Here is a 26,725-nt window from a genome sequence, read left to right as displayed (position 1 = left end):
TGCTGCTTGTCTGAAAAGTGTAATGAGTAATATGGCCTCAAGAACCTGGCCTATTTGCTGGGTGGGAGTGGGAGGAAATTAAGAGAGTTTTAATGGGCAGTCGAGATCAGTGTTCTTCAACTTTGCGTCCTCAAGTATTTTTCGGATTTCAACTCCAATCATCCCCAGATGGCTTTGCCAATAGCCAGGGATTGGGGGTGTTGTAAGTCCAACAATATATGAGGATTTGAGGCAACCAGGAAGAAAAGCTTGACAAAGATTAGATCTCTGTCTTTTTTTAGCCCATATATGACTAATGCAAGGTGAGCAATTTTAATAAATATGAGGAAGCTGTGGTCCTCCAGCTGTTGTTGGACCCCAACTCCCATCAGCACCAGCCAGTGTAATCAATGGTCAGGAGTGATGGGAGTTGTAGTCCAGCAACATCTGGAGGGAACCAGGTTGGCTACCCCAGTTTGGTGTCTGCATTGTTTTCTTGTGCTTAAGTCTTTGGTGGTTTTGCTGACAAGTACCTTGCTCCTGGCATGAAGGTGAGAAATAAAATGAAAGCGACTCATATTAAAATTGTGGCTTTGGCAGAAACCACCAGTATCAGGGAGAGTGGTGTTCAGATGGTGAGTTGGTAGAGCAGCACACTCCTTATATAGCTCAACAAAAGTTTGGAAAGAAAATGTATGTGGGAGAATTTTGAAAGCACATACGATTGCCTACTTTTTTTCACTGGTTGTACTCCCGTATGTTTAACTCTCTCTTGTTCTCTAAGCATGAAAAGAAAAAGATTCTTCTGGCAGCTCCAGAAAAAAGCAAAACCATGACAGGGGACACAAAAAGAACATTTCTAGGTGAGAGAGGATGGAGAGTGTTGCCCAGTGTATTAGATTTCCAATGTGATGTAAAATTTCATTTTAATGCTTATATAAAACCCTTCTGCTCCCCCCCCCCCCCGTTATCCTGGGAAGTAGTTTATGTTGAAAGCTAGTGATAGGCCCAAGCTCCCTTAGGAAGCTTCATGGTTGACTAGGGATTTGAACTCGGGGCTCTCTGATCCTAGTCCAACACTCTAACCTCTATTGCACTCTGGCTATCAATGTACAGAATTCCTTCCTTCCTTTGCATCTGGTCACTGTGTGTGTGTGTGTGTGTGTGTGTGTGCATGTCACCCATTTTAGGTATACTGAGGCCAGTTAGAATAATAATGCAGAGTACACAGTTTTAATGTCAGATTGCCATAATCTCAAGGACAGCTTGATGTAGATAAACTAATACCTTGAACAGGACCAAGAATATCATTTTTTGACAGCTGCAAGAATTGTGCACACACCTAACACAGCCAACCAGAGTGTCTAGTACCTGATCATCAACCGAGTGTGCACTGCATAGCATGTCGAAATTCAACTTGCAACAGAGTAATGAGTGCCTTAATAAGTCTACTTAATTATTCCCCAAGTGCTTTGGCAGAAGGCAAGGAGGCATAAAGTGCCTTGCCTGAGTTACAAATGACAAATTGCCTGCCAGTTGAGGACAGCACTTCATGCATCAAGAATTAGATCCTTGTTCACAAAGGCTTGTGCCAGCATGGATTTATTAGCATTTAAGGTGCCACAACATCTTTGTCGCTTTCCAGTTGCAAAGTTAACACTTTCAAAGAGTTTGGGCGACTACTTGACTGAACAGCACCTGCAGGCTGATTTCAAAACATTTTTTCCTGCTTTTTGTTTCCTTATGGGAATATATTTAAGCCCAAACCTCAACTTAAAATACAAGATGAACATACACCCCCTTCTCCTTCCTCTGCCATCTTCTCACTGGCAACATGTATATGGGAAGCTCATTCAAGGCAGAAATCTGTCATTTCTGCTTACGAAACTCTTCAAAGCTTATATATATATACATGGACGAAGCTGCATAAATGTATATATAACAAGAAATCACTAATGAGTTTCACTCAACAGGCACTAGGCTGCAGCAAGAACCAAGAGTTTATTACAACTTATTTGTTTTTAATTTATAAGCTGTCTTTCCATATCAAAGGATCCTAGGGATTGCATGGGATAAATACTGCAGCCTAGGACTATTTACCCCTGCAGATGTTATTAGCCTGCTGAGGGAGCATGCCTGTGCGATCCTCTACATTCTGCATGCAAACATATCGAGAGAGGGCACTTGTGGATACAGGTGAACTGTGGGGTACTTTGGGGGTAGTGGTTCAGGGCCTACATGTATCTGCCTTCCCCGCTTTCAGAACATGTCTGTTCATGTCTGTTCAGAAGGAACAGACGTATTGAGGCAGCTACATGGTTCACTGTCAGAGGTTCCACTTAGGAAGGGTGGGAGACATCATTCCCCCACTAATGTTTCCGACCACATGTGATTTTTCCACAGGATATGCTCTTATGGGCTCACTGGTTCTATACAATGAGGGATCGTTAGTACATAGTATGTGTCATGGAAGACCTTGAGGACAGACCTGTCGGGAACCCAAACAAAAACTTTATTGCCCCTCTGCAACATGAACAAAAGAGCAAGACCTGACTCCACAAAGCTAGCAGCCGAGTCCAGTGCCATCTAGTGACTAAACTATATAATGTCACTATCCACTCAGTATGCCTGCCCACAACATAAAACATTTTTGCTTCAGCAACAAAAACAAAAAATGATTGATGGTAAGATTGAAGTAGTTATTATAAGGAGGGAAAGAAGTAACTATGACAAATGTTCTCAGATTTGACTACACCTTCATGAAGAGGACAGCTCAGTGGTAGAGCATGAGACTCTTAATCTCAAGGTTGTGGGTTCAAGCCCCACATTGGGCAAAATATGCCTGCTTTGCAGAGGGTTGGACTAGATGACCCTCATGGTCCCTTCCAACTGCACAATTCTACGATTCTAGGAACCTTCTCTCAGTCTAACCTAATAGGACGGTTGTGAGGATGTGATGGTAGGGAAGAACCACATACATTTCCCCGAGCTCTTTGGAAGAAAGGCAGGCTACAGATGTGTAATTTATAAATAATTCTTTGTGACTAACTCCACAGTCACTGAAAACCAACTATTCTTCTCCAGACACCTGTTGCCTGTTGCCAGTACAACTCAAATGTTCAAAAATCAGATACCACAAATAATCTGATTAGATTACAAATGGATGATTAAAAAACAACAGCACTTTGTTCTTTTCATTTATGTTCTTAGTTTTTAAGGTATGCACTCCAGTTATGCTTGCATATACCCCTGAGGGTGAAAGGATGGCTTTGCTCTTTTAATTAAAGCTACAATTCCCACGATTTTATCCTGAATATCTGGGCCATAAATGCTGGTGCTTGCAGCCTCCCTGTAATAATCTGGATGGCCATTTGAAATCCACGGTGTGTTCCTCAGCCCTATTATAAAGAGAAAAGAATGAATCTTCCTTCTCCAAAAGTATATGGTCCTAAACTGAAAGCATGCTGTGATCTTTACTGACCAGTGCAACGGCTAGTAATTTGCCCTGTGTGAGATTCTACAGTAGATGTGTGTTTACCTTGGAATTCTCTCTGCGAGTGTAATAAATGTGTGGTGATATATTGCAGTGAAAAAGAAGCAGGCAGGAAAGCATTCTCTCAGCTTGAGCCACGGCAACAGCACTCGGGCACAACAGCACTGAGGATGAATGCTCAGTACAGGCCAGGCATTGTCTAACCTCCATGTAAGCTTTGTGCAAGCAAATCAGGATGAATGGTCAATGAACAAGCTGCCTGGAGCAACCCAATGTTACATATGCCCCCCTTCTGCTCCAGGACTTTCATGCCGCTCCAGCTGGGCAAGGCAGGGAATGATACCCTGAAGAAGTGGTCAGACCAGGATGCTGGGTCCCTGGAGGCCCTGCCCTAGCCTAGATCCATCAACCTTTGACTGGATTGACCTGCTCAGCCAAAGGGGTTTTGCTGAGGGCCTCTGTTTATACATATAACAAACAGAGTACATATAACAATCAGAAGCCACACAGCCTCCCCCAGCTGCTTCTCCTCTAGCAGAAATGTAATTTCCATTTCCATTCCAATAATTAACAATGTTGTTGTTATTTAGTCGTTTAGTCATGTCCGACTTTTCATGACCCCATGGACCAGAGCACGCCAGGCACTCCTGTCTTCCACTGCCTCCCGCAGTTTGGTCAAACTCATGTTTTATCTTCGAGAACACTGCCCAACCATCTCGTCCTCTGTCATCCCCTTCTTCTTGTGCCCTCCATCTTTCCCAGCATCAGGGTCTTTTCCAAGGAGTCTTCTCTTCTCATGAGGTGGCCAAAGTATTGGAGCCTCAGCTTCAGGATCTGTCCTTCCAGTGAGCACTCAGGGCTGATTTCCTTCAGAATGGATAGGTTTGATCTTCTTGCAGTCCATGGGACTCTCAAGAGTCTCCTCCAGCACCATAATTTAAAAGCATCAATTCTTCGGCAATCAGCCTTCTTTATGGTCCAGCTCTCACTTCCGATTAACAATAGAAATAGTATAAACATCAGGCCAGCATCAACATGTTAACCAACTAAAAAAGCAGAACAGCACCACTGGCAGGGTTGGGGGGAGGAAAAACATCCAGGAGCTTGAAATAGGATTTATTCCAGGTCCAATTTATTCCAGATGTGTTCGGGACAAATTCTTCTTCGGGGCATTTCCCCCCCAGCAATTTTCATCCAGCATGTGGAATACTATCAAGACTCAGGTTTGTTCCGAAACACATTGGGCCTGTAATAAAACTTACTTCAAGTACCTGGAGTTATTTGCTCTTTCCTTTTTCCTAGCATCAGCAATGGGCTTCTTCAGACTCACTGCGTCAACACCTGCCTGCATTTACTCCCCTGCCCCCGAGGACTGAACATTGGGTAGCAGCAATTTAGTTGATGGTTGCCATTTTGTTTCCCTCATAATTTACCACATTGGTTCTGGAAAAAACAAAAGAGCCTCTCAAGAGCTTTGCTTCTCTTTACACTTTAAAAGGAAATGGGGGTGAGGAAGCCCACCACTCTGCTGCGCTAGCCACCATAATAATTAATAATTTTTTTTTTATTTGTACCCCACTCATCTGAATGGGTTGCCCCAGCCACTCTGGATGGCTTCCCTCATATACAAAAAATAATTAAACATTAAAAACTTCCCCATGCAGGTCTGCCTTCAGAACTTAATAGCCATGAACTTAATGGGCAGCAGTGACAGCCCCCAAGCCATTCATCCTGAGCCCTTTGGCCATTCTCCTCTGTTGGAGATTATTATATTATATTATATTATATTATATTATATTATATTCCAACTTTCCCTCCGGAACCAGGACTCAAGGCAGCTTACAAAAATTAAAACAAACACAGATAAAATAGAAATGCTAAGATAGTTAAACAGTAATTGAACTACAATGGAATTAAAACAAGGTATATATGTTAAAACAGAGATAGTAAAAAGAGCACAGCACTATTTAAAAGCCCTTTCCTTAAAAGCAGCCAGTTCCCAAAGGCCTGCCAGAATAAAACAATCTTCACCTCCTGGCAGAATGGCACGGAGGGAGCCAGTCTAGCCTCACGAGGAAGGAAATTCCAAAGATATCAGAGTGCGCCACAAGCCTTTCATTCATTCCCTAAGATGCTGAGTAGTGGAGAACATGGCCAGTGCTGAAGTAAGATTCAATTGCCCGTCCAGCTGGCTTCTACACATGGCTGCCATCTTGTCGTTTGCCACAGGCAGCAAAAGGGCTGTAGCTCAGCATACAGCATTCTGTATGCTTTGCATACAGAAGTTTCAGTCCCCAGCATCTCCAGGTAGGACTGGGAAAAGACTTCTCTCTGAACCTCTGGAGAGTCACTGCCAGTCTATGTAGACAGAACTGAACTAGATGGACCAACGGCCTGACTCATAAGGTAAGGCAGCTTCCTATGCTCCTGTACCCAAGGACATTTTGTCCCATTAAAACTGGAGTGGCTCTGAATAACAAAAAGAAAGTAGGTTCAACACTTGTGGTGTCCCACTGCCATGTCTCACTCTTCATTGGTATGTAATGTGGCTCAGCAGTTACCCACAACACCGAAAGCTTATGCTCAACCACATGATAATAACAGAAATATAATGTAGCCATGGAAAAGCATTTCCACAGGTAAAACCATGGGACAAAACCAGCTTCTTAATGAGCAGCCTTCTGTTCTTCATCACCTGACTGTGGGAGGCTCAACCAACATTGGTTTAAAATCATTCACCGTTTAATTAAGAATGCAAGAACAAAAAAAGAGATCTTACTGCGTCAGGCTCATCTAGTCCGGCATGCTGTTCTCACAATAGCCAAACAGATAATGGAAAGCCTGAAAGCAGGACCTGAGTGCAATAGTGCTTTCTCCTCCTGCAGTTTCCAGCAACTGGTACTGTATTCAGAGGCATACTGCCTCCAATGGTGGAGGAATTGCAAGCGTTAAGGAATGAGATGCAGGGACTGTCAGCTTTCCCCCTGAAATGCTAGCTTATTACATGAGGTGAGCAGTTTATGTGGGGGACATGTGACCTCTAATCCTCCAGAATACTACCATCTCAAAGTCTGCCACTTCATTCTGTTGAATGTGTTAACACAGCCCATAGGAATGTGTGAACAATTTAAGCTAAGTCAGTCCATTGGTCCATCTGTCCAGCTCTCCAGGGTCTCAGGAAGCGGTAATTGCCAGCACAGTGGTATCTGTGACCCACAGCCTTTGTACTTGCAGGAGAAAATTTGACTGGCTTGTTTGGTTGAACAATATCAATGCTATCCTTTTGGATGTTTGCTTTGTCCCTGTTACATCATACCTTCCATTTCTGATATTTAGATGTCGTTGCATATGTAGCCAAAATGGCACCCCCCACCTCCCACATACACACAGGAGGGGGGTCATCTGGAGGCTCAGGGGAGCCCTGAGATTAGCAGAAGTACCAGAAAACCACAACCATTTAAACAACATGGGAGGGAGGATTCTATCAGAAAGACCCGGTGAGAAGTGAACATGCTCAGTGGACACAGAATACTGACTGACTATGGTGATGGTTATGTGTGGATAATTGGGGAGAGGGGAGAATGAATGCCATATCCTGGAAAAGGGCATATCTGGCTGGTTGGAATGCTGAAGAGGAGCAGTCCACACTGCAACATTTTGTTGCAGATCCCATTTGTATCAATAGTCTAAAAGATGGAATGAGGGACATAAGAACTGGAACAATTAAAGCACTAATATATACTAAGCTATTGGTTTTTTGTTTTTTGTTTAAATGAAGTAGGTTCCTAGTCCTTAAGGTTCTGAATAGGTTCTGAACCCAAGGTTCTGAATAGTTAGTGTCTGGAGAACGAATGTCCCCCACTTGCTTAGTTCTAGATCTTATTTATGCCCTAATCTTTTCTTACAAAAAGCATATACTATGATTCTGAAGATTGGGGGCTAGAAATATGGAAGCTCTTGGCCCTGTGAGCTGGCTGGGAGGTGGTGAGAGGGGGAAAAACATGGCCATTGAGAGTTTGGCACCTGCTAAATGAAGTCAGTGCCAATTACGCACAAACAAAATATGCCATAGAGCCAACAGACTTCTGGTTGCTGTCTCCTATTTAATATGGCCTTTGGCATCAGACAAGTTGCCCAACCATGTTTCAAAATCAGGCTGATTACAGATTTGCGGATACTGAAGTGCTAGGGAAGTGGAAAAATCAATAGGTGATATGGAAACAGTAGGGAGAAAGAATATCATCCATCTCTAGCACTGTGGCTTTAATTATTATTATTTTTACCTTCAGTTACCCCTGAATTCATTAGCTGAAGCTGAGGAACCTCTGAATAGGCACACACTATAATGGGCTATTCACAGACTATCCAAGTGTATGGATAATGTTGTGATACAGGTCAGTTATAATAAATAAGGCACCAGACTTATTAGTTTCATCCGGGAGGAGTCAGGCATTTCCTGTGTCTGACCTGCTCTCATTGGACAGAGGCACTTAAGTTCTTGTTTAGCTTCCTGACTGTTATGTCCTCAGCGCCTTCCATGACATTCAGAACATTGCAGGGGATGCTGGAGAAATATTCTCGTCCTTACATGCAGACCCCATCAGTACTAGACATTTAGAGCAGTAATCGTACTACTTTAAACAGTCATGGCTTCCCCCAAGAATCCCGGGAGCTGTAGTTTGTTACGGGAGCTGAGCATTGGGAGGAGACCTCTATTCCCCAAAGTGGTATGATACAGCTTTAAATGTATAGTGCAAATGAGGCCTCAGCTCATAGAAGACCCTTGTCCTGACCTTTCGAGCCTCACCACTGTTTTGCATTAACTGAGTGTGTTAAGCTGGAACACCCCCAGCCAACACTGTTCTGTGGATGGATGAGGTAAGTAAGGGAAGGTTAACAGTAGTAGTCAAGGCATCCTCCTAGGACGCTTGTCTGCTGTGGAGCTCCCAGTAAGCTTCAGAGGAGTCCCCAAACTCCACAGGACACAGTTTGGAAACCACCGTTTTAGCAAATACTTCCATGGCCTTGGGGCATGCTAGCAGAAAACGTGGCCCATGAATTTCTGCATCCCATTTCCGTGGTCTCTGGTACCTATTTCTGTCCCTGTCTGCATGCAATATTACAACGCCCTACTCCGCCATGCAATGAAGCCCATGTTAATCTGCTTTTACATATGCAATTAACTAATGTGTGAGAAAGCTCAGGCATTAATATTTAGTGGGGTTGGGTGTGAGCAGTGAATAGAATGCCAAGGACCTGCTGAAAAGGAAGGGCATCCGTTGCAGTCTGGGACTTTTTCAATGTATAAACTGTCATCCTAAATATATCATAGGATCAGTGAGTTGAAAGAGGCGCGGGGGCCATTTAGACTACGCCCCCTTTTTTTGCAAAGCTAAACCCATTCAATAATAGAAAGCTCCCTTACACCAAGGTGTCCCATTCGCCCATAGAGCTCAGTTATGACAACACTGTCTGGCAGTGGCTCCCCAAGGTACCAGGCAGGAGATTCACCTAGCAGTACCTGAACCAGGGACCATCCGCATGCAGTCCTTCCACGATCTAGGAACTTAGATTGTCAGTCTGAGAGCTGATTGTCATTCACACGGCTTTGGAGCATTTTGGGCCAAAAAGCAGCTTGTGATCTAATGCAAGCAAAATAAAGGAACTGACCAAAAGGCACCGTAAGTACAGAGAGAATGGAAGGCAGCATTATATTGTGTATGCACAAGGCAACATATGTGCATTAGCATATAAGTAGTATTTCAGTGTTGTTCCCCTTGATATGTATAATGATGGTGGGGGTGGAGGGAGTAATCAGATAATTTGATATTATTGGCACCTCCATGATGCGCACACACACGCGCGCATGCACACACACACACACACACACACACACACACTACATAATGACCAAAAAAAGGGAACAAAGCAATTTTGTTCTGTGGATATAGTGGGCCATACTAAGACAGAGGAGACCAAGGCTGAAATCACCACCGAGGGCTCATTCAGACTTCCTTTTGTCACATTTCTAGGCACAGGTCCACGCTTTAAAACTCCATTTCTGAGCCCTTTTTATTTTTTGCCCTAGTGCTTTAAAGGTCAGTGTGGATGAGCCCTTGACTATGAAGCTCACCTGCAGGAGAAATCTTGATTCAGTTCACCATTTAAAGACAAATCTATCGTAAATTGCTGCAGAAATATGGAGAACTGAATTTAAGAAACTGAGAGGACTGAAATTGGCAATTCCTTCCAACCTTCCTGGCCAGTCACTTTCAGCCTAATCTGCTTCAAAGGGTTCCTGAGACAATAAAACAGGAGGGGGGGGGGCAACCATGAAGCTTGAGCTTTTTGGAGGATGCAAATCTAGTAAAGAATAAACTTTGAAGTGTTTGTTTAAGGCAAACTTTGAAGTGTTACTTAAATTATAACATGTGTGACACGTTTTAAAATTAATATATAATATAGTTCACTTGAAGTGGCCTAGCCACTGTAAACAAACACAGTGACCTGGAATGGGCGAACAAACATCATCCCACAGTGATGTTAATCATGCTAGCAAAATCTAGGGCATGCTTTCTGGTTGTCATCTATGCATGTATTCAAGGCACCCCAGGTTCCAAGCAAAGGCAGTGATCCTAAGCTGCTTGGCAGGGGGTTGGACTCGATGGCCCTTGTGGTCTCTTCCAACTCTATGATTCTATGATTCTATGATTCTAAGCAGCTGCAACAGTAGCCTTTAGGGTCAGCTCCTGAATGTTGCTCTTGTGCAGGTGGGATAGGCAGCTTCCTATGCCCCTATCAGGTGATCAGTAGGGTAGCATTGGGAGAAGGCACCAGAAGACACCTTGTCCAGGGTCTCCTCCTTAACTGACTTCTGGTTGAGTAAGCTGGGGAAATGACCTACACCACCCACCCACCCACTTGTTTCAAATGATTGCTACATCTCAGTCTGTAGTCAGGTGACCCTGACTTTATTAGCTGTTTGTCATGTGAGAAAGGGGTCCTTATTTCAGACTATATTTCTTGCTCATCTTTCTCTAAAAGCAAAGACCCAAGGGCACCTAAGGAAATATTCAGTTTTAACTGATTTTAATATTGCACTGTATTTTATATTGTTGTAAATTACCTGATTATCTTTAGTGCTCCTGTAAAGGTTATTCAGAAATACAAGTTTCCCCATTCATGCTGTTCACATCTCCTGCTGGGTGTATGACAAATGCTTGCTAATGGATAAAACTCTTTTAAAGAGCAGGGCCATGTTCTCCTGAAAAAGGAGAATATATCTGCGCTTTTCACCATGCTTTACTTTCCAGTTACTTTGTAGGCAGAGGAAGCAATAAAGATGGTGAAAGACTATAACAAAATAATTGCTTTTGTGAATCTGACTAGAGTCAGGACAGACACTGAACTGATTTAAGTATTTACGTTTTAAGTGATTAACAGAGCAATCCTATACAGAATATGTCTTCTCAGAACAAGTACCATGGGGCTTCCTTCCAGGGTAGTAGGTGGATAGGATTACAACCTAAAGTTAAATAAATTCACATATTGTGAAGCCAACTTCTCATTGTGGGTGCCTTGCCAAGCTACTTCAGGAAGTGTGAAATAATTAATTTTTATTCCTTAAATGATAACTTAATACACAGAAAGCCTGTCTTTTTTCATTTACATTCCCAATTTAATGTAATTGGGCTTCTTTGAGAGGAACGACAGAATAGAAAATTTAATAGTAACAATTTCCAGGAAAAAAACAGCCTCACAAGAAGTAGCATACCTTTCATTTGCAGACCTGTTGCTTCAAACTTGCCCCAGTGACTATAATCCTAAACAGTTACAAGAGAGAAAGCCTCAATGAACTCAGTGGGAGTTACTTCTGAGTAAATGTGTGTGGAACTGTGCCACACAGCTGCATTGAACTTCCCTGTTGATGAAAACCTTTGAAAGAGGAAGCCTTCCTCACCATTTTAAACACAATTCTTTTTCTTTCCCCCTTCAGTTGTGTGGTACAGAAATCCCCTGGATGACGGCATTACTCTAGCCTTCAGTCAGATGACGGTGGAAGCCCAAGCACGGAGGTCAGGGAGGATCCAAGCCTTGAATCCTGCTCATTCCTCTCCATGACCCTGAACTTTGCTGTCTGGACCATCAAACAAGAGAAGCTGTTAACAGCGCCTTTCTTTGACCCCCCTCAGTTCCTGCCCCCATGCAGTGTGCGCCAAAGACTCCACTCTCTCTCTCAAACACAAAACTTCCCACTCACATTGCTGCAGAGCAAAGCATGCAGGGGAAAGAACAGACACTCTGGCTCCCTTTCTCTCTGCCAAGACATGTCTCTCAAGCTATTCTCAGCCGCTCAGGGCTGGCTGGCACACCTGCTGTAGTGCGAGGCTTCCCAAACCTGTTCCCCCACGTACCTGTTGGCTGGGGATCCTACTGCTACGATGTTTGTCTCTTTTGCCAGCACACCATCCTCCGAGTGCAGTCGATCAGTTTCACTCTGGTCTGCCTCACCCACTCCTGGGCTGGTCTCCGATCCCCACTGCAGCGCTGCTGGGCTCCCAGTGGCAAGAGTCAGTATTGGCCCGCACACCTTACAGGTTCCCACCCCATGCAGCCCTCTGCAGTTTTGGAATTCCTCACTCGCTGACAGCTGGCTAGCTGGTCTGGCTGGTTCCTGGTGACGTCGCTCCTTTCTTTTCTCTAACTCAGCAACCCCCAGAGAAAGTGTTTCCTCCCCAGACGGGTGACACGGCAGGCTTCTTTCACCACAACTGAATGTGGGTTCTGCTTCAGCCCTCTCCACCTCCTTGGTCATTGTAATCATTATCTCATAGCGGATCTTTGGGGCATTCTGGCCCAGGCTGATTTTAATGGCCGAGGCAGAATCTGCTACCTCCAGAGGCTGATCAACAGGTGGGCTTGCTGCGGCCGTCTTAGCATCCTCTGCACCACCGACGTGCTCAGAGACGGACTCTCCAAGGCCACTGCTGAAGCTCAGGTTCTCCATCTGTTCTGTAACAACAGGGTGGGACGTCCCCATGGTCAAATACCCTTCAAATACACTTTCAGTCCACTCTGAGGCAGACTTGGGGGCCTTGCTGTTTTCTTCCTGGACTGATGGGAGCTTGAGGGCTTCTCCTTTCATTTCGGGAGCTGCTGGGCAGCACAGAGAAGAATTACTGATGGAGAAAGACCCTTCCCAAGAGCTTCCATCTCCCCAACAAAGCAAAGAGTCAAAGGATGCGGAGGGTTCTGGGCTGGTCCCTAGAGAGTGTGTTTCACTTAGCCTAGATGAAGGCTCAGGTCTCTCCTGCTTTTCAGATTGATTTTCAGCAGGATAAAAATCAGCCCTGCTCCTCATATCCATGTCACTGCCAACAGCTGGTCTCTGAAGCCGCCCCATAGACCAAGGATCACTTGCCAGGTGCCCACGGTGCTGAGAGAGTTCAAAATGGCTACTCTGTCGCTTGTGCCAAGTGAGGTTCCCAAACTTGCGCAGTAGGCCATTCCTCCACAAATCTGGCTCCGAATAACTGAGAGCCCGGGTCTGCAGGATGGAAAAAGAAACTGTGAAAAGACCGAGACTATGAAAGAGGGGTGGGACAGAAGCCCTGTATATGCAACAGTTGAACAAGATTATATATGTTTGGGTTGCCTGCAGCTTTGCAAAAAGATCCACAGCAGTAAGTAGCTTGTATAATATTTTACTAGCCTTCATCCCTGAATTTGTCAGGGTTATTAACCTTTGGCTTAAAAGGGGAGAAAGCCCAGCAGTTCTACAGCTTTCCAGCATGATTACCTGGAGGCAATTTTTATGAACCATAGGTGACTAGACTGATGTTATATGCTGAATGGAAATGCCTGTTTAAAAAGTATGAGTTTTGCAGTCTTTATCAAAACAACGCAAACATAAACACAGAATGCAAGAATAGATACCAGCATTAACTGCCTCTCCCATAAATCCCAGATGTAGAATCAATAGGAATAAACACTGAGCCAAAATCACTGAATCAAAATTTCCAACTATAATAAATATTTTGCCTTATACTTGTCTAACTTAGACTGATCTTGTCCATCGATCAAACAAAAAATGGAAACTAGTTATCCACAAATTGTTTTTATGCTATTAATTAAAATATTTATAAACTGCCCTTCAGCGCAAATTCTGAAGGCGGCATATTATAACAAGTTTATGAACAACAACATGAGCCTTTCAAACTACTAAAAGCCATTAAAAGTCAATCAAAAACAAACTTTGGCACAAGGTAAAAGATAATGGAAGAAAGTGCCAAACCTGGGGTGCCACCACCAGGAAAGCCCTGTCTCTGGTAACTACCTAGCTCACCTTAGAGTGGGGTGGAGGACTCAGAGCTGGGCCTCTGGTGATTATCTTAGACATGGTTGGATCCTCTGACTGGATCCAAAAGCTGTTGCATGGGGAGCTCAGTCCCGCTTGGTCACTATATCCCCCCACATTCACTGGGCAATTTTGACAGACGGGTGGGATTTACCTCCTATTAATCACCTGACACTGATAAGAAATCAGATATTGACAGGTGCTGGTCCTGCGCTCCTGCCAACTTTGGCCTGTGGGGTGGGAGAAGTTAAAAGATTTGGCCCACCAGGCCAAAGAGGTTCCCCACCTCTGCTGTAGTAGTTTCTGTTGTCTGTGGAATGTTCTCCCCAGGAAGGCCTGCCTGGTGCTAACTTTGTGGCCATTTTGGCGCCAGGGAAATATCCTTTTGTTTTCCCAGCACCAAAGACCGAGTGTTCTTACTCTGTTTTTAATTATGCTTATGTATTTTTATTGCTATATTTTAGTCGTCTTGTAAATTGCTTCAGGACCTTTTTGTTGTGGGAAATTATTCATCGGTTCAATAAACCTAACCTAACAAATAGCCATTAACTCTAATTCTAGCTTTGCTGTTCTGGAAATGCCCTGAACAGGGATGGCTGAGATATTTTCCTGCCTGAGGAGAAGGACAATACGGCACTCCTCTTTCTATATACAAAAGGCAAGCAGGCTGGCAGTCAAATCTTACTACAATACTGATGACGGGACAACATCTTCCATTGGGCCTGCGGAAGGCAGGTTCAGGAGACACAGGGAAGGCCGCGTGACACTCACAACTCTGTCTCCAAAATCTTGGCACTCTCTCAGTCTCCTGGCAGCTGCAACCCAAAGCAGCTGCTTCACTTTGCCTAATGGGAAGCAAACCTTTGCTGGCCCCTGGGAGAGGATTTTAAATTGCAGAGTAGACCCTTAGGGCAGCTTTATACAATCAGCTGTATTTAGGGATGTTAGAGAATTCCATCGGAAATGGGAGCAGAAATTGCCATAATTTGCATGTTTGTCCAGGGTCAGGATGGAATGTGAGTGGCATTCTCTATTGTTTTTTTTAGTCTGTAAATAATAACTATGATTTATGCATTGTTTGTTTGTTTTTATGACATTTCCCCTCCATTGAAATAATTACATTTGTTTTGGTCATAGCAGAATAGCAGTTAGCTAGATGGACAAGGTAGGTTTTGGCGAAACAGAAACAGCACTGGCTGTGAAGAACACAAGATGCAGTGGAAAGCCCTGCCTCCTTACATTCCTAGCTGTGGGGGGGGAATTCCTGGACTAAGTAGTCTGCAGTCAAAAGAGGGGTAACTTTTGGACATTGGCCTGTAGGAATCCTAATATAGGAAGTCCCCTTTTTGTTCCAAGAAACCTCAAAATTCTGTACTGAAATAAAACCAATAAAATGTATGCTGCTAAAAAAAACCCAACAACAACTTGCTAATTAGTAATCAAAAGTTAACAAAATATACCCGAACCCTACGCTACCTGAAAATAAAGATAATTGTCTGGAATTATAATGTTGTTTTCTGGATTACTACCATTCCCTCCTCTCTTCTCATCTCCTTCCTTCCGTTCCTTTTCCTATCTTGCTTCAGTTTTTTTCTTTCTCTTTATTGTTAATTGCTTTTTTTTCATTTAGAAATGAAAATGAAAATAATTACAAAAAAACCCCATACTTTTGTAAGTATGACCCTATATTCAGGAGCTTCAATTACTTTTTAAGGGAGATTTGGTCGCAAGAACAGAAAAACAGGGCAGGAGCGCTGCATGGGAAAGCGAAAAGGAGGGCAAGACAAGCCACCATGCCAGGCACAGAAGTCCCACCTCTTGCAGCCTTTACCAATACACTGCTGGCTTAATTTCAAGTCTTCGGTTCACAGCCATGAGGACTAGCCACATAGCTTTCGGAATTTCAATTTAGCATTGAGATTCTCAAGAATCCAAATTCTTTGTATTCAACAAGCCTAATTATACTGGAGTATCTTTTTCTCCCCAAACCAGATTTTTTTGAGGCAGGTCCCAAGTCCTGTAGCCAACTGTTGGCTATTTGTAGTGATACTGATTAGGCACATAGCAGCAGGGCGGTTTGTGTCCTTAATGTAATCCTCACTATCCCCCTTGACATACCAGCTAGTGGGTGGTTCCACTTGTATCAGCTGAACCCTGCTGGGATTTGGGCCCTGCCCTCCCTCACAGCAAAGCTCCAGCTGCTACAAAACAGCCCAAGGGTGCTCCACCCAGAGGAGCTGCTGATGTAGCAGGAAATCACTAGATAATAAGCGGCCAAATGTGCACATTCCACACACACCTTTGGAGATTACAGCTGCCACCCAAACGTGTCTCCACCTCCATGTACTGTAGGTAAAGCAAGCTGGCCTCTAGAGATGGCTGTGATTGAAACAGGGGCAATTCACCCTACGATCTTCAAAAGAAGCACTGGAGAAGACACCATCTCCTTGCTAGACCCACAGCTAGCAGAGAGAGAGAGAGAGAGAGAGAGAGAGAGAGAGAGAGAGAGAGATAGCCAAAAGAACAACTTCCTCCTCCGTAGTTGAAGATGTATTTTGTGCTGGGGAAGCATCATAGACTCATGGGTCTAGAGCAGGCCCTATAAAATCAATGCATGTGACTAACTTGAGTCTGCTAAGTTCATTGGGTCTACACTGAGCAGAACTTAGCTGGATATAACCCACAAGAACCTGCCTTCCAAATCAGATCATAGGTCTTTGTAGCTCAGTATTGTCTACACTGACTGGTAGGGTTTCAGAATGGAGCTGTTCCCAGTCCAACATGGAGATGCCAGGGCTTAAACCGGGAACTTTCTGCATGCTAAGCATGTGTCCTACTAGTAAGCTAAGTGGCAAGATCTCATTTAGCTCAGATGAATCTCTTCTGGGTGGACATCACCGGCTTCAGGGACCGTAAGGGAAGCACTTGGGAATTTTTGCAGCCCACACATTTCCTTTTCTAAACTGTGTAGGTAATGGAAGCAGGGAGGAAACACCACAGATGTATTTGCTCGCTAGAGGTGCTCAAAGCTTCAGGTGAGTTGCTTTGTTCTGCCCCTGGGTGAATTAGTTTGTGGCTCGCCCTTCTGCTCGCTCCCAGTGGAGCATGCCATCATTTCCTGAGAACTCAGAGGCTTCAAGGTAGTTCTCCACCCCAACAGGTTTCTGTACCGGCTGACAGTGACACTGCCACAAACATGCCAGGGAGAAACTTTTCTTCTGAGTAATTTGAGTGTCACATTAAATTAATAGGACAAAATATCCTACCTTCCAGGCTTGTTTATACCCATCAAGAACCCTAGGACAACTAGGCATTGGGAATTTACCTTTGTGCAGTAGGATAGTTAATACAGTGGTACCTCGGGTTAAGTACTTAATTCGTTCCGGAGGTCCGTTCTTAACCTGAAACTGTTCTTAACCTGAAGCACCACTTTAGCTAATGGGGCCTCCCGCTGCTGCTGCGCCGCCAGAGCCCGATTTCTGTTCTTATCCTGAAGCAAAGTTCTTAACCTGAAGCACTATTTCTGGGTTAGGGGAGCTGTAACCTGAAGCGTATGTAACCTGAAGCGTATGTAACCCGAGGTACCACTGTACACATGTTCGTACATCCTGCTGTGGGCAAGCCAGAGTTCAAGGGCCCATTCTGTCCAGGCAAGAACGCCAGGAGGGTTTGAAGAAGCAAGGCTGATGAGAGGTGCAGCCTGGGAAGAGGGGTTGGAGTTGGGGAGGGTGTGGCCAGAGAAAAAGGTTCTGAAGGTTCCCCACCCCTAATTTAATAAATCCCCAGTGGGGGGAAATCCTTGTTCCTCTTACCCTGGATAACATCGTTTCCCCCCCCCCCTTCTCTCAATGGAATAACATTTTATACAGAGTAACATGAAGACTGGAGTGTGCAACAAAGGGACTTTACCAGAACTTGCAGGACTCTTACCAAGATATAAAGCAGCTGCACTTCTAGATTATACAGTGGTACCTCAGGTTACATACGCTTCAGGTTACATACACTTCAGGTTACAGACTCTGCTAACCCAGAAATAGTGCTTCAGGTTAAGAACTTTGCTTCAGGATGAGAACAGAAATTGTGCTCCGGCGGCGCGGCAGCAGCAGGAGGCCCCATTAGCTAAAGTGGTGCTCCAGGTTAAGAACAGTTTCAGGTTAAGTACGGACCTCCGGAACGAATTAAGTACTTAACCCGAGGTACCCCTGTACTTAGTAACTTCTTTTTTTGTGCTCCCCCAAAGTGCTCCCTTCCCTACAACTGCTTGTGAAACACTTTGGTTCTTGTGGTTCAGTTTGTACAATCTACACACATGCACTCACACACATGCCCAGATTTCTATTTTGTTTTGGTTTTCTCCTATCTAACAACTAACTTTCCTTGGTTATTCAACATGCTGTTTTTTGTGTTTTTTGTCCCCTTAGGATTTTTTCCGTAAATATATTTCTATACTTCTACAAATCCAAAAGCTTTTCTAAGCTTGCTGATGCCTTTCTCTTGCTTATCAGAGTTGGCTATAATCCTATTGGGCTGTTGGCACTCACCCACTTATGGTAAGTTCACTATTAAAATGAGTGGTGTCTGATATACCTCTGTTTTGAAGGCGTCTCAGAATGACTATTTCTTAACCAAAGGCACCGACTCAAAGACGTTAGGAATTAAGGTAAGCAAAACTCTGCAAAAGCCAAATCTATAAATAATACTTCACTCAAAAGCAAGCAAGATGTGCTTTGCAAGAGCTGAACTGCTACATCAAACAAGTCCAAGAAGGATGCTAGATCAGAAAACACTGCATGATCACAGGCTACATATAGGTTAAGCAAGACAAGCTTTGCAAGTCTTCTTCTGCTGCAGGGTGCTGGAGATTAAAACATGTAATCAAAGTCTTAAAATGGCAAAATAAATTACAAGTCAGATCTGCAACAAAATGTTGCAGTGTGTGATTCTGCTTCTTCTAGTTTCCAGTCTCCGTTCCATTTCCCTTCCCTGGTTTTCTGTTTTTCCACCCACAGTCAGTATTATGTGTCCATTGAGCATGTTCAATCCTCACTGGACTGCCTCCCCACACTCTTTGGTATTTTTCCACAGTTTTTTGTACTTCACCTAACCCCAAGCTTGCTGGTGCGGTGCTCTTTTGACTACATTTGCAATAGCATTCACTGCTTGAACATTGGAGACAGAGGGAATAATCTTAAATGTTTTTACTGAAGTGACTGTTTGCGTGAACATGATTTGAGGCATGATTTGAGAATCAGGGTTCCATTCCACTGTCGATTCGCTGGTCTTAATTCATGCTTTAAATGTTTGCAGTCTGTTTGGTTGGACAGGCATTCTATAATGCTCTGAATGAATGAATGAAGCACATGGTGAAAGAGATGGGATACTTCATTTTAACACACCCTTTAATCACTCTGATTCTGAGTACAAAAAACAGTGGAAGTAAGGAGGGATAACATGGCACAAGGTGTTTCCAGATTGTTGCTGTTTTCAGGTGAGACTCAATCCTATACTGGCAAATCCAGGTTGCACAATTGAGCTGATTTTGGAGCTCTTGCACAACAAACCCACTTCTCCCACAAAAGTGGGCTTTCTGAAAGTGATGGGAAAATGAATTGGAAAGTGTGGGGAGTTAACACTTGCTTTGGCACAATGTCCCCCCCCCCCCAAAAAAAAAAAATCACAATGAATGCTTGTTGAAGAGCCAATGTTGTCTAATCTCCCTGCAAACCAACTGGGATGAAAGCTCAATAAACGGGACACCTTGAAGTGCCCACACTTACTGAAAGGAACTCTATTGCAAAAGGCACAGGCCCATGCAGTTGTGCTTTGCTTCCAGCAGAGGGCATCCTTATCTTTGGGAAAAAGAAGCTCTATGCACCTTGACATAACTGAAAACTTTTTTTTTAACGGGGTACAGTCATAAAATTATAGAATTGTAGAGTTGGAAAGGACCACAAGGGTCATCTAGTCCAACCCCTTGCAATGCAGGAACCATTTGGTTCAAACCCATGACCCTAAGATTAAATTTCGTGGCTCTACAAAGTGAGATATTTTGTTGACTATTCATGTTATTTGCTTGCTAAATTAATGCTGTTCTTTCATGGTTGTTTTTTAATGCATGGTTGACATGTATGCCTTTATATCGCTGAATGGCATATTTATTATTGTTAACTTGCCTCAACATCATTTTGAAATAAAGGAGGGAGAGAATAACTGTCAAAATACGTTAAACAAAGTGTGTATTGGCTTAGTGCATAGGTGGAAAGAGCCTTTTTCGGCTCTTTCTGTTCTTTTTCTTCATTCTGTTCTGTTCAAGTTCACAGTCCAGCCAGGCCAAAACACTCAAAAGAGATTGCACTGTGGGACCGTGTTTTGCCCCCTTTTGTTGAGATATTAAAAACAAACTGTTCCCTTGTGTGCCCACACAAAACACAGCTGGCTGGGTCATTTCCAGATTTAGTGTGGCGTAGAATATAGGAATATAAGAAGCTGTCTTATATTGAGTCAGACCATTGGTCCATCTGGCTCTGTATTATCTATATTCTACAATGACCAGTAGCAGTTCTCCAGCATTCCAGGCTGGGATTTACTCCAGCCCTTCCTGGCAATTGAACCTGGGACCTGTCAGGGAGAGGCAAACGGAAAAAGAGGAAAGGACAGAAACCAGCAGTTATAGAGAGCCTAAAGAGATTATCAGCAGCTTCTCATCTGACAGTGGGTCTGATGTAGAGGGGGAGGAGGATGAGCCTGGAACTAGTCATTCTGTGCACAGAGGAAGTAAGGGGAGGAGTTTTCGCAGACTTGCATGCTGGGTGCAGAAAAGGAAGAAGAAAGATTAGAGGGAGCAACTGCGCACAAGGGGAAGGACGCTAATTGAAATGCTGGAGATGTACGTTTGAACTTTGTCAAATAAATCAAATTGTTTGGAACTGGCTGGGAGCCCGGAGTCTTATCTATGGCCAGCTGGACAGCATTAAGCCTCTGACAGGACCTTCTGCATGCAAGGCAGGAGCACTGGCCACTAGCTATAGCCCTTCCACGTAGAAGGCAGGGTGCTGGGCTTGGACTGGAGAGGCCAGGTTTAAATCCACGAATTTCACTGGGTGATCATAGACCAGCCTCTTCCTCTCAGCCTAAACCTTCTTCTAGGTTGTGAGCATCAAGTGGGCTAGCCTTGTGCATGCTGCCTTTAGTGCCCTGGAGGGACAGTGAACTATAGAGATGAGATTGACAGGTGATAACAGAGGAGACTAACTGCTGGGCCACCACAAGCACAAATCAGCACACATAAATGTGTGTCAGCTGTGTGTCACGGGAAGGCAACTGAGTCATGTGACATGCTTCAATCAATAGTACAAAGATGGAAGATATCAAAAGCACATCTTACCCATTCCGCTAAGAATCACCTTGCTGGGTTAGATTGAAAATTATTCTCCACCATCCAGAATTGGAGGGTAGACAAAGGGTTAAGCACCTTGCCTCTTATGGCTGATTTCTCCCACCCCCACCCCCCCAGCCACAAGTGAACTACCATTAAGAGAGTGGCTTAATGTTTGGGTTGCTGTATGTTGCTCTATTACTGTTCTTTCTGTGCTATTGTTTTGATTGTGAATACTAATGCTTGTTTTAAAACACTTTCAGTATATTTTTCACACTGCTTTGGAAAGGTATTTTCTATTTTGATAGGTGGCCTAGAAGCATTTTCAATAAATAAATAGCCATCCTATATACATATATTCAGAGCAACCGAACACCTATATACTTATGTAAGCTCAGAAGTAAGCCTGATCAAATTCTTAGGTGATTGTGTATCATATTATTAAAAGCAAAACTAAATAAATAAATGCAAGTTAAAGAGAGCTACCTATCAACTGATTAACTAAATTTTGACTTATTGATCATATGAGTTTAACTGATTTAATCAATCAAATCTGCATGGATTAGGAATGAAGCAGTTGTTCTGACAGAAAATATATTTCCCTGTTTCACATGTGTCTCAGCAAGCCTTACCTCCGAGGAGCCTTTCATTGATGCTGAGTGGATTTTACACTTCTGGCTTTGCTTCTTGTTTGTATTGATTGCAGGGTTTTTTAAATTGGATATTTTATGTTTTTAACTTGAAAGCTTCTTTGGGGACAAAAATCAGGATAGACATTTTAAAAATAAATGAATAAATAATACCTTTCTGTGTGAGTAGGATGCATGTGTCTTTTCTCAGAAGATGCTTATCACACCTAGATGTGTAATTATTTGCCTTAAGAATAATTAACCATTATTTAGAAAATCTGATACTTAGAGGAGCATTTAAAAAAACCAAAGTATTTTTAATCGATATAAATGATTACTCAACTAAGGTGCGATCCTGTGGTCCTTTGGCAGGCATGAATGAGGGAATCTCCCTCTCTCTTTCCTTGGAAAGGGAGCTCTGCCACCATTGCTGCTTCACCATATTTGTCCGATGGCAGTAACAGTAAAAAAGGGATCTTATTCCAGGTATGCTAGAGGGAGACTGAGGGAAGCTTTGAATTCACTGGATCCTGTTTCCCTGACACACCCTTGGAAAAGGGCTGGGGAACAAAGCATGCAAGCCCCCGTTTTTAATTGGTTTGTGGGTTTCAGCCATGTTTTACCCATAATTTTACTTCTGCACAGCTTGGAGATTTTTATGATCAAGTGGTTTATAAGTTTTCTAAATAAATAAACCAGAAATCGGCACTTTTCCCACTTGTAATTCCCAGCAACTGGAATACCGAGGCATACCGCCTCTGAGAGGAGAGGCAGAACATACTCATCACGGCTAGTAGCTGTAGATATCCTCCATGAATTTATCTAAGCCTTCCAGGTTGAGAACCATCGCAACATGTCTGCTTAGAAGTACCGTAAGTCCCACTGGGTTCGCACTCCTCACAACCTCTCCTGCCCCAAAGAAGGCCCTTCCACAGGTTCTTTGACAGCAGTGGGGCTCACCTTCGATGCCGGCTTCTGTGACCTACTGCAACTAGGGGGCTCCATAACATGCTTCACTTGCACTGAGATTACATCCTCCTCACTTGCCCTGGAATGAAATCGAGAAAGGAGGATTGGAGTCAGAAGGAAGGTACACAAGAGGCCACAAAGGCTAACCGTCTCTCAAAGAGTTTGGATTTGATATCCCGCCTTTCACTCCCTTTAAGGAGTCTCAAAGCGGCTAACATTCTCCTTTCCCTTTCTCCCCCACAACAAACACTCTGTGAGGTGAGTGGGGCTGAGAGACTTCAAAGAAGTGTGACTGGCCCAAGGTCACCCAGCAGCTGCATGTGGAGGAGCGGGGACGCGAACCCGGTTCCCCAGATTACGAGACTACCGCTCTTAACCACTACACCACACTGGCTCTCAGCCAAATAATTGCTTCTGCTTCCCTTTTTCATTGAGCACTTGCCCATCCCAGCCACTCCCTACATGAGGGGAGGAGATCCTTTTACAGCCCAAGGGCTGCATGCCCTCTTGGGGGGGGCGTGTTTCCTGAATTGTGACCCCTCACTCATGCTTTGCTATTCTTAACTATCGCCTGTCCTTGCTGCCACCAGCAAGAAAGGTAATATTTTCTTATATTTGTTATTTGGTCCTTCAAAATATTGTCAACAGATGAGGGCTGAGGTAGTGGTTGCTCTGAGCTGAGAGAGAGGAAGTGAGGGCAAAACTAGAATCTGACGCTAATTGTTCATTGAAAGATGATCCCTACTGAGCTCCCTGGGATGACTCAGCTGTGGCCTGTTTCCTGAAACAGCTCCTGTTGAAATGCAAACAGAGCGAAGGACAGGAGCATATCAGCAAGCTGCAGAGTGGAAAGGAAGGATTGCCGAGGGCTCCTGGACAAATCTCCAATATCCTTCTTGTTGCTGATTATGACCGAAACGTCTATTTGTCAAAAAAAAAATGTTGGCATTCAGGTGCACCTGTCATATGTACCTTATTGGATAGCTCACTCAGTAGAGCATGAGACTTCTTAATTTTAGGGCCATGAGTTCGAGCTCCATGTTGGGCAAAAGATTTCTGCCTTGCAGGGGGTTGGACTAGATGACCTTCATGGTCCCTTCCAACTCTATGATTCTATCACTGATCTGCAGCTGTTCCCTGCAAAACCTCTGTACAGGAAGCTGACTTATGCCAAGTCAGGCTATTGGTTCATCTAGCACAGTTATTGTTTGCAATGACTAGCAATGACTCTCCAGGAATTTTCCCCTAGAGACTGAACCTGGGACCTTTTGCATGCAAAAGAAGTGTTCTGCACAGGGCTGTCCCAATACATTTTGCAGAGGACAAACACATTCCATATACAAAAGCAAGCTAGTTTAATGGAGCCAGGACATGCCATATTGCATACCCCTGTTCTTCAAAAGGGGAGAATTGCCTGGAGAAGGCACAGTCAGGGGTCTACCGCCATTGGTCCCCAATATTTGCTGCCTGAGGCCGTTTCCTCACTTTGCCTAACAGTAGAGCCACTTCTGGCTTTTCCACTGATCCACGGCCTCTCCCCAGTTATAAACTTATTCATGCTCCCCCAACACAGGAATGTGCAGATAACTTCAAAAACACATCTGAGCACCTCATTGTACACATTTGTAAAATGAAACAAAAAACAACCCCTTACCCTGCTGTATATAAATAAGTACGTGGTCTATGTCCTGACAAAGGTGTAAAGGTGAATCTTCACATCTGCACTTGTAAACTGCAACACAGCTCTCCTTTGAAAATTGCATTTAACTGAATTTCATAATGCAGCTCTCCAACTAATGTTTACAAAAAATGTGGGGGGGGGGGAGTATGCATTAAAATGCGTAATTTATTTAATTTTTAGATTTATATACCGCCATTCATAAGATCTCGGGGCGGTTCACAGAATATTCGTGAAAATAACATATAAAGATGCAATATATTAGGGGATGCTGCTTGCAAAAAAAATGTGTAATTAGCCAAAACTGCATACAAAGAACATTGCACTAAAATGTGAGTGTTCACAAGGATGCTAAAAAATAATAATCTCTGATTCATGTGGAAATGTAAAAAACTGAATTTAAGACTGGGGGGGGGGGAGAGAGAAATTAAGATAACGCGTGTTGACAGATCCCACCCTCCGCATCCTTACTCCTGACCCAGGGGCACTTCCAGGCATATCCTAGTACACTCACCCTTCCGAGGTTCTCTTCTTCCGAGGCCTCATCCTCCATTTCCCTCTGCCGCCTTCATCTCTCACTCCTGCCAACCTGGGACCCTCATCTTCATTTTCCCGCCTCTGCTGCAGCTCCTTCAAGCTCAACTCACTCCTTGAGAAGAAGCGAGAAAGCCGCCTCTTCAGACCCTCTTTCTTTGCCATGGTGGCAAACGGAGTCCTGACCTCCAGGCCTGAGGGAAATGAACTGCTAGAGGAGGACGGGCTGAGGCTGCCGCTACACCCTGCCTGCAAGCGAAGGCCAGGCGGGTGGCTCTTTCTGTAGCCAGAAGCGCTTTGCTTTTCCACCTTCACGCTCCCTCAGCCTGAGGAGGCGGCCCACCTGTTGGGGAGGATCCGGGTGTGAAAGGTGTGACACCTGCTGACAGATCCAGGCGTGCCGCTTTGGGAGCAAAGCCAAGGGCAGGCTCCGAGGCCTACGCTGGAGAGGGGAGCGGTTTTAAGTTCCCGGCTGATATTTCTCCAACTTGGGGGGTGGAGGGGGGCAGTGTTCGCCTTGTCAGGAGCAGCCTAGAGACAAATGTGCCGTTCAGAGCCCCAAAGGAAAGGTGGGGAAGGACTTTGGAGCAAAGGTGCCTGAGGAATTTGAGAGGTGGCGGCTGAGGGATTAGGTCATAATAAGGTTCCAGCAACGGCAGCCGAGAGTAAACAAAGCAGCCACTGGTAACTTATTGAGGGAAAGCTACCGGTTAATTTATGGGCTCAAGAGGAAGGTGCTGGTATTAACCTTTAAAGCCCTTAATGCAGCCTTTGCCAACCTGGTGCTCTCTGGAAGTTTTTGAACTACAACTCCCATCAGCCCTAGCCTGATGGTCCATACAAAACAGAAAGGAGAATGGGCACTGGTACTCATTCAGGCCACACACAAAAAAATGCAAAGTTGTATGTGTTTTAGTGTTAAAAATTTCTTTTGTTTGGTCCTACTACTTTTTCCAGCTAGTTCTGGTCGGATTTTAAGAATGAAGTGTTTTGAATTCCAAACTCCCAAAGAAGGGTGGGTTTTTTAAACTCCAAAATGCACATTAATAGATTTGCACTAGCAACCACTGGAGCATGTATGTTCTCTTTGTTTTGGGTAGTTGTTAGCTCCACTCTAGACTTTCAGGCAGTGAGGTTCAAAGTCTGGGGAGAGGTTCTTCATGTGTTTGACTGAACATGTTTAGACTCCTTGGCGCAACCAGGAATTCTGCACAACTACACGAACCTGGGGAAAATTCCCCTTCAGAATTGTATGCTCAACTGGAGGAAGTTTGAGGGTGGGGGTGGAACAGACAGGGCACCAAGTGTGGGGCTAGCCTGGCCACCTCTGCACACCTTGGCCACATTCATGCCATAAAATTAAAAGAACCCTAATACTACTTTAAAGTCATGGCTTCCCCCAAAGAATCCTGGGAGCTGTAGTTTGTTATGGGTGAAGATAGTTGTTTGGAGACCCCTACTCCCATCACAGAGCTACAATTTCTAGAGTTCTGTCAGTTCCTCACAGCAGGGAACTCTTGCTATTTGCAGCTCTGTGAGAATGTGGATCTCCTAACAGCTCTCAGCACCCTTAAGAAACTACAGCTCCCAAAATTATTTGGGGAAAACCATGACAATAAAAGTGGCATATCAGTACTCCAAATGTATGGGGCAGACTTCCAGTCTCTTCCCACATGCAGTCTTTTGAATGAAAAGGGCTTTAGTGTCTTGC

At 44.1% G+C, this 26,725-nt stretch overlaps 1 protein-coding gene across 1 annotated transcript in view; it reads right to left on the bottom strand.

Moving 5' to 3' along the window:
- Window positions 1–25,972, bottom strand: part of CRYBG2 (crystallin beta-gamma domain containing 2) — a 63,256-nt gene extending 37,284 nt beyond the window's left edge. Inside the window, exons 1-3 of the mRNA XM_081015894.1 lie at window positions 24,995–25,972; window positions 22,794–22,881; window positions 11,887–13,019 (exon numbers count right to left, since the gene is read on the bottom strand). Of these exons, the coding sequence (XP_080872020.1) occupies window positions 11,887–13,019; window positions 22,794–22,881; window positions 24,995–25,179 (1,406 nt within the window). The 5' untranslated portion in view covers window positions 25,180–25,972. The remainder of the gene's footprint in view (window positions 1–11,886; window positions 13,020–22,793; window positions 22,882–24,994) is intronic.
- Window positions 25,973–26,725: the final 753 nt, after the last annotated feature.

The sequence above is a fragment of the Podarcis pityusensis genome (genome assembly GCF_964106645.2).
Source record: "Podarcis pityusensis genome assembly, chromosome: 8".
NCBI lineage: Eukaryota > Metazoa > Chordata > Lepidosauria > Squamata > Lacertidae > Podarcis > Podarcis pityusensis.
This window is presented reverse-complemented; position numbering and strand designations above follow the sequence as displayed.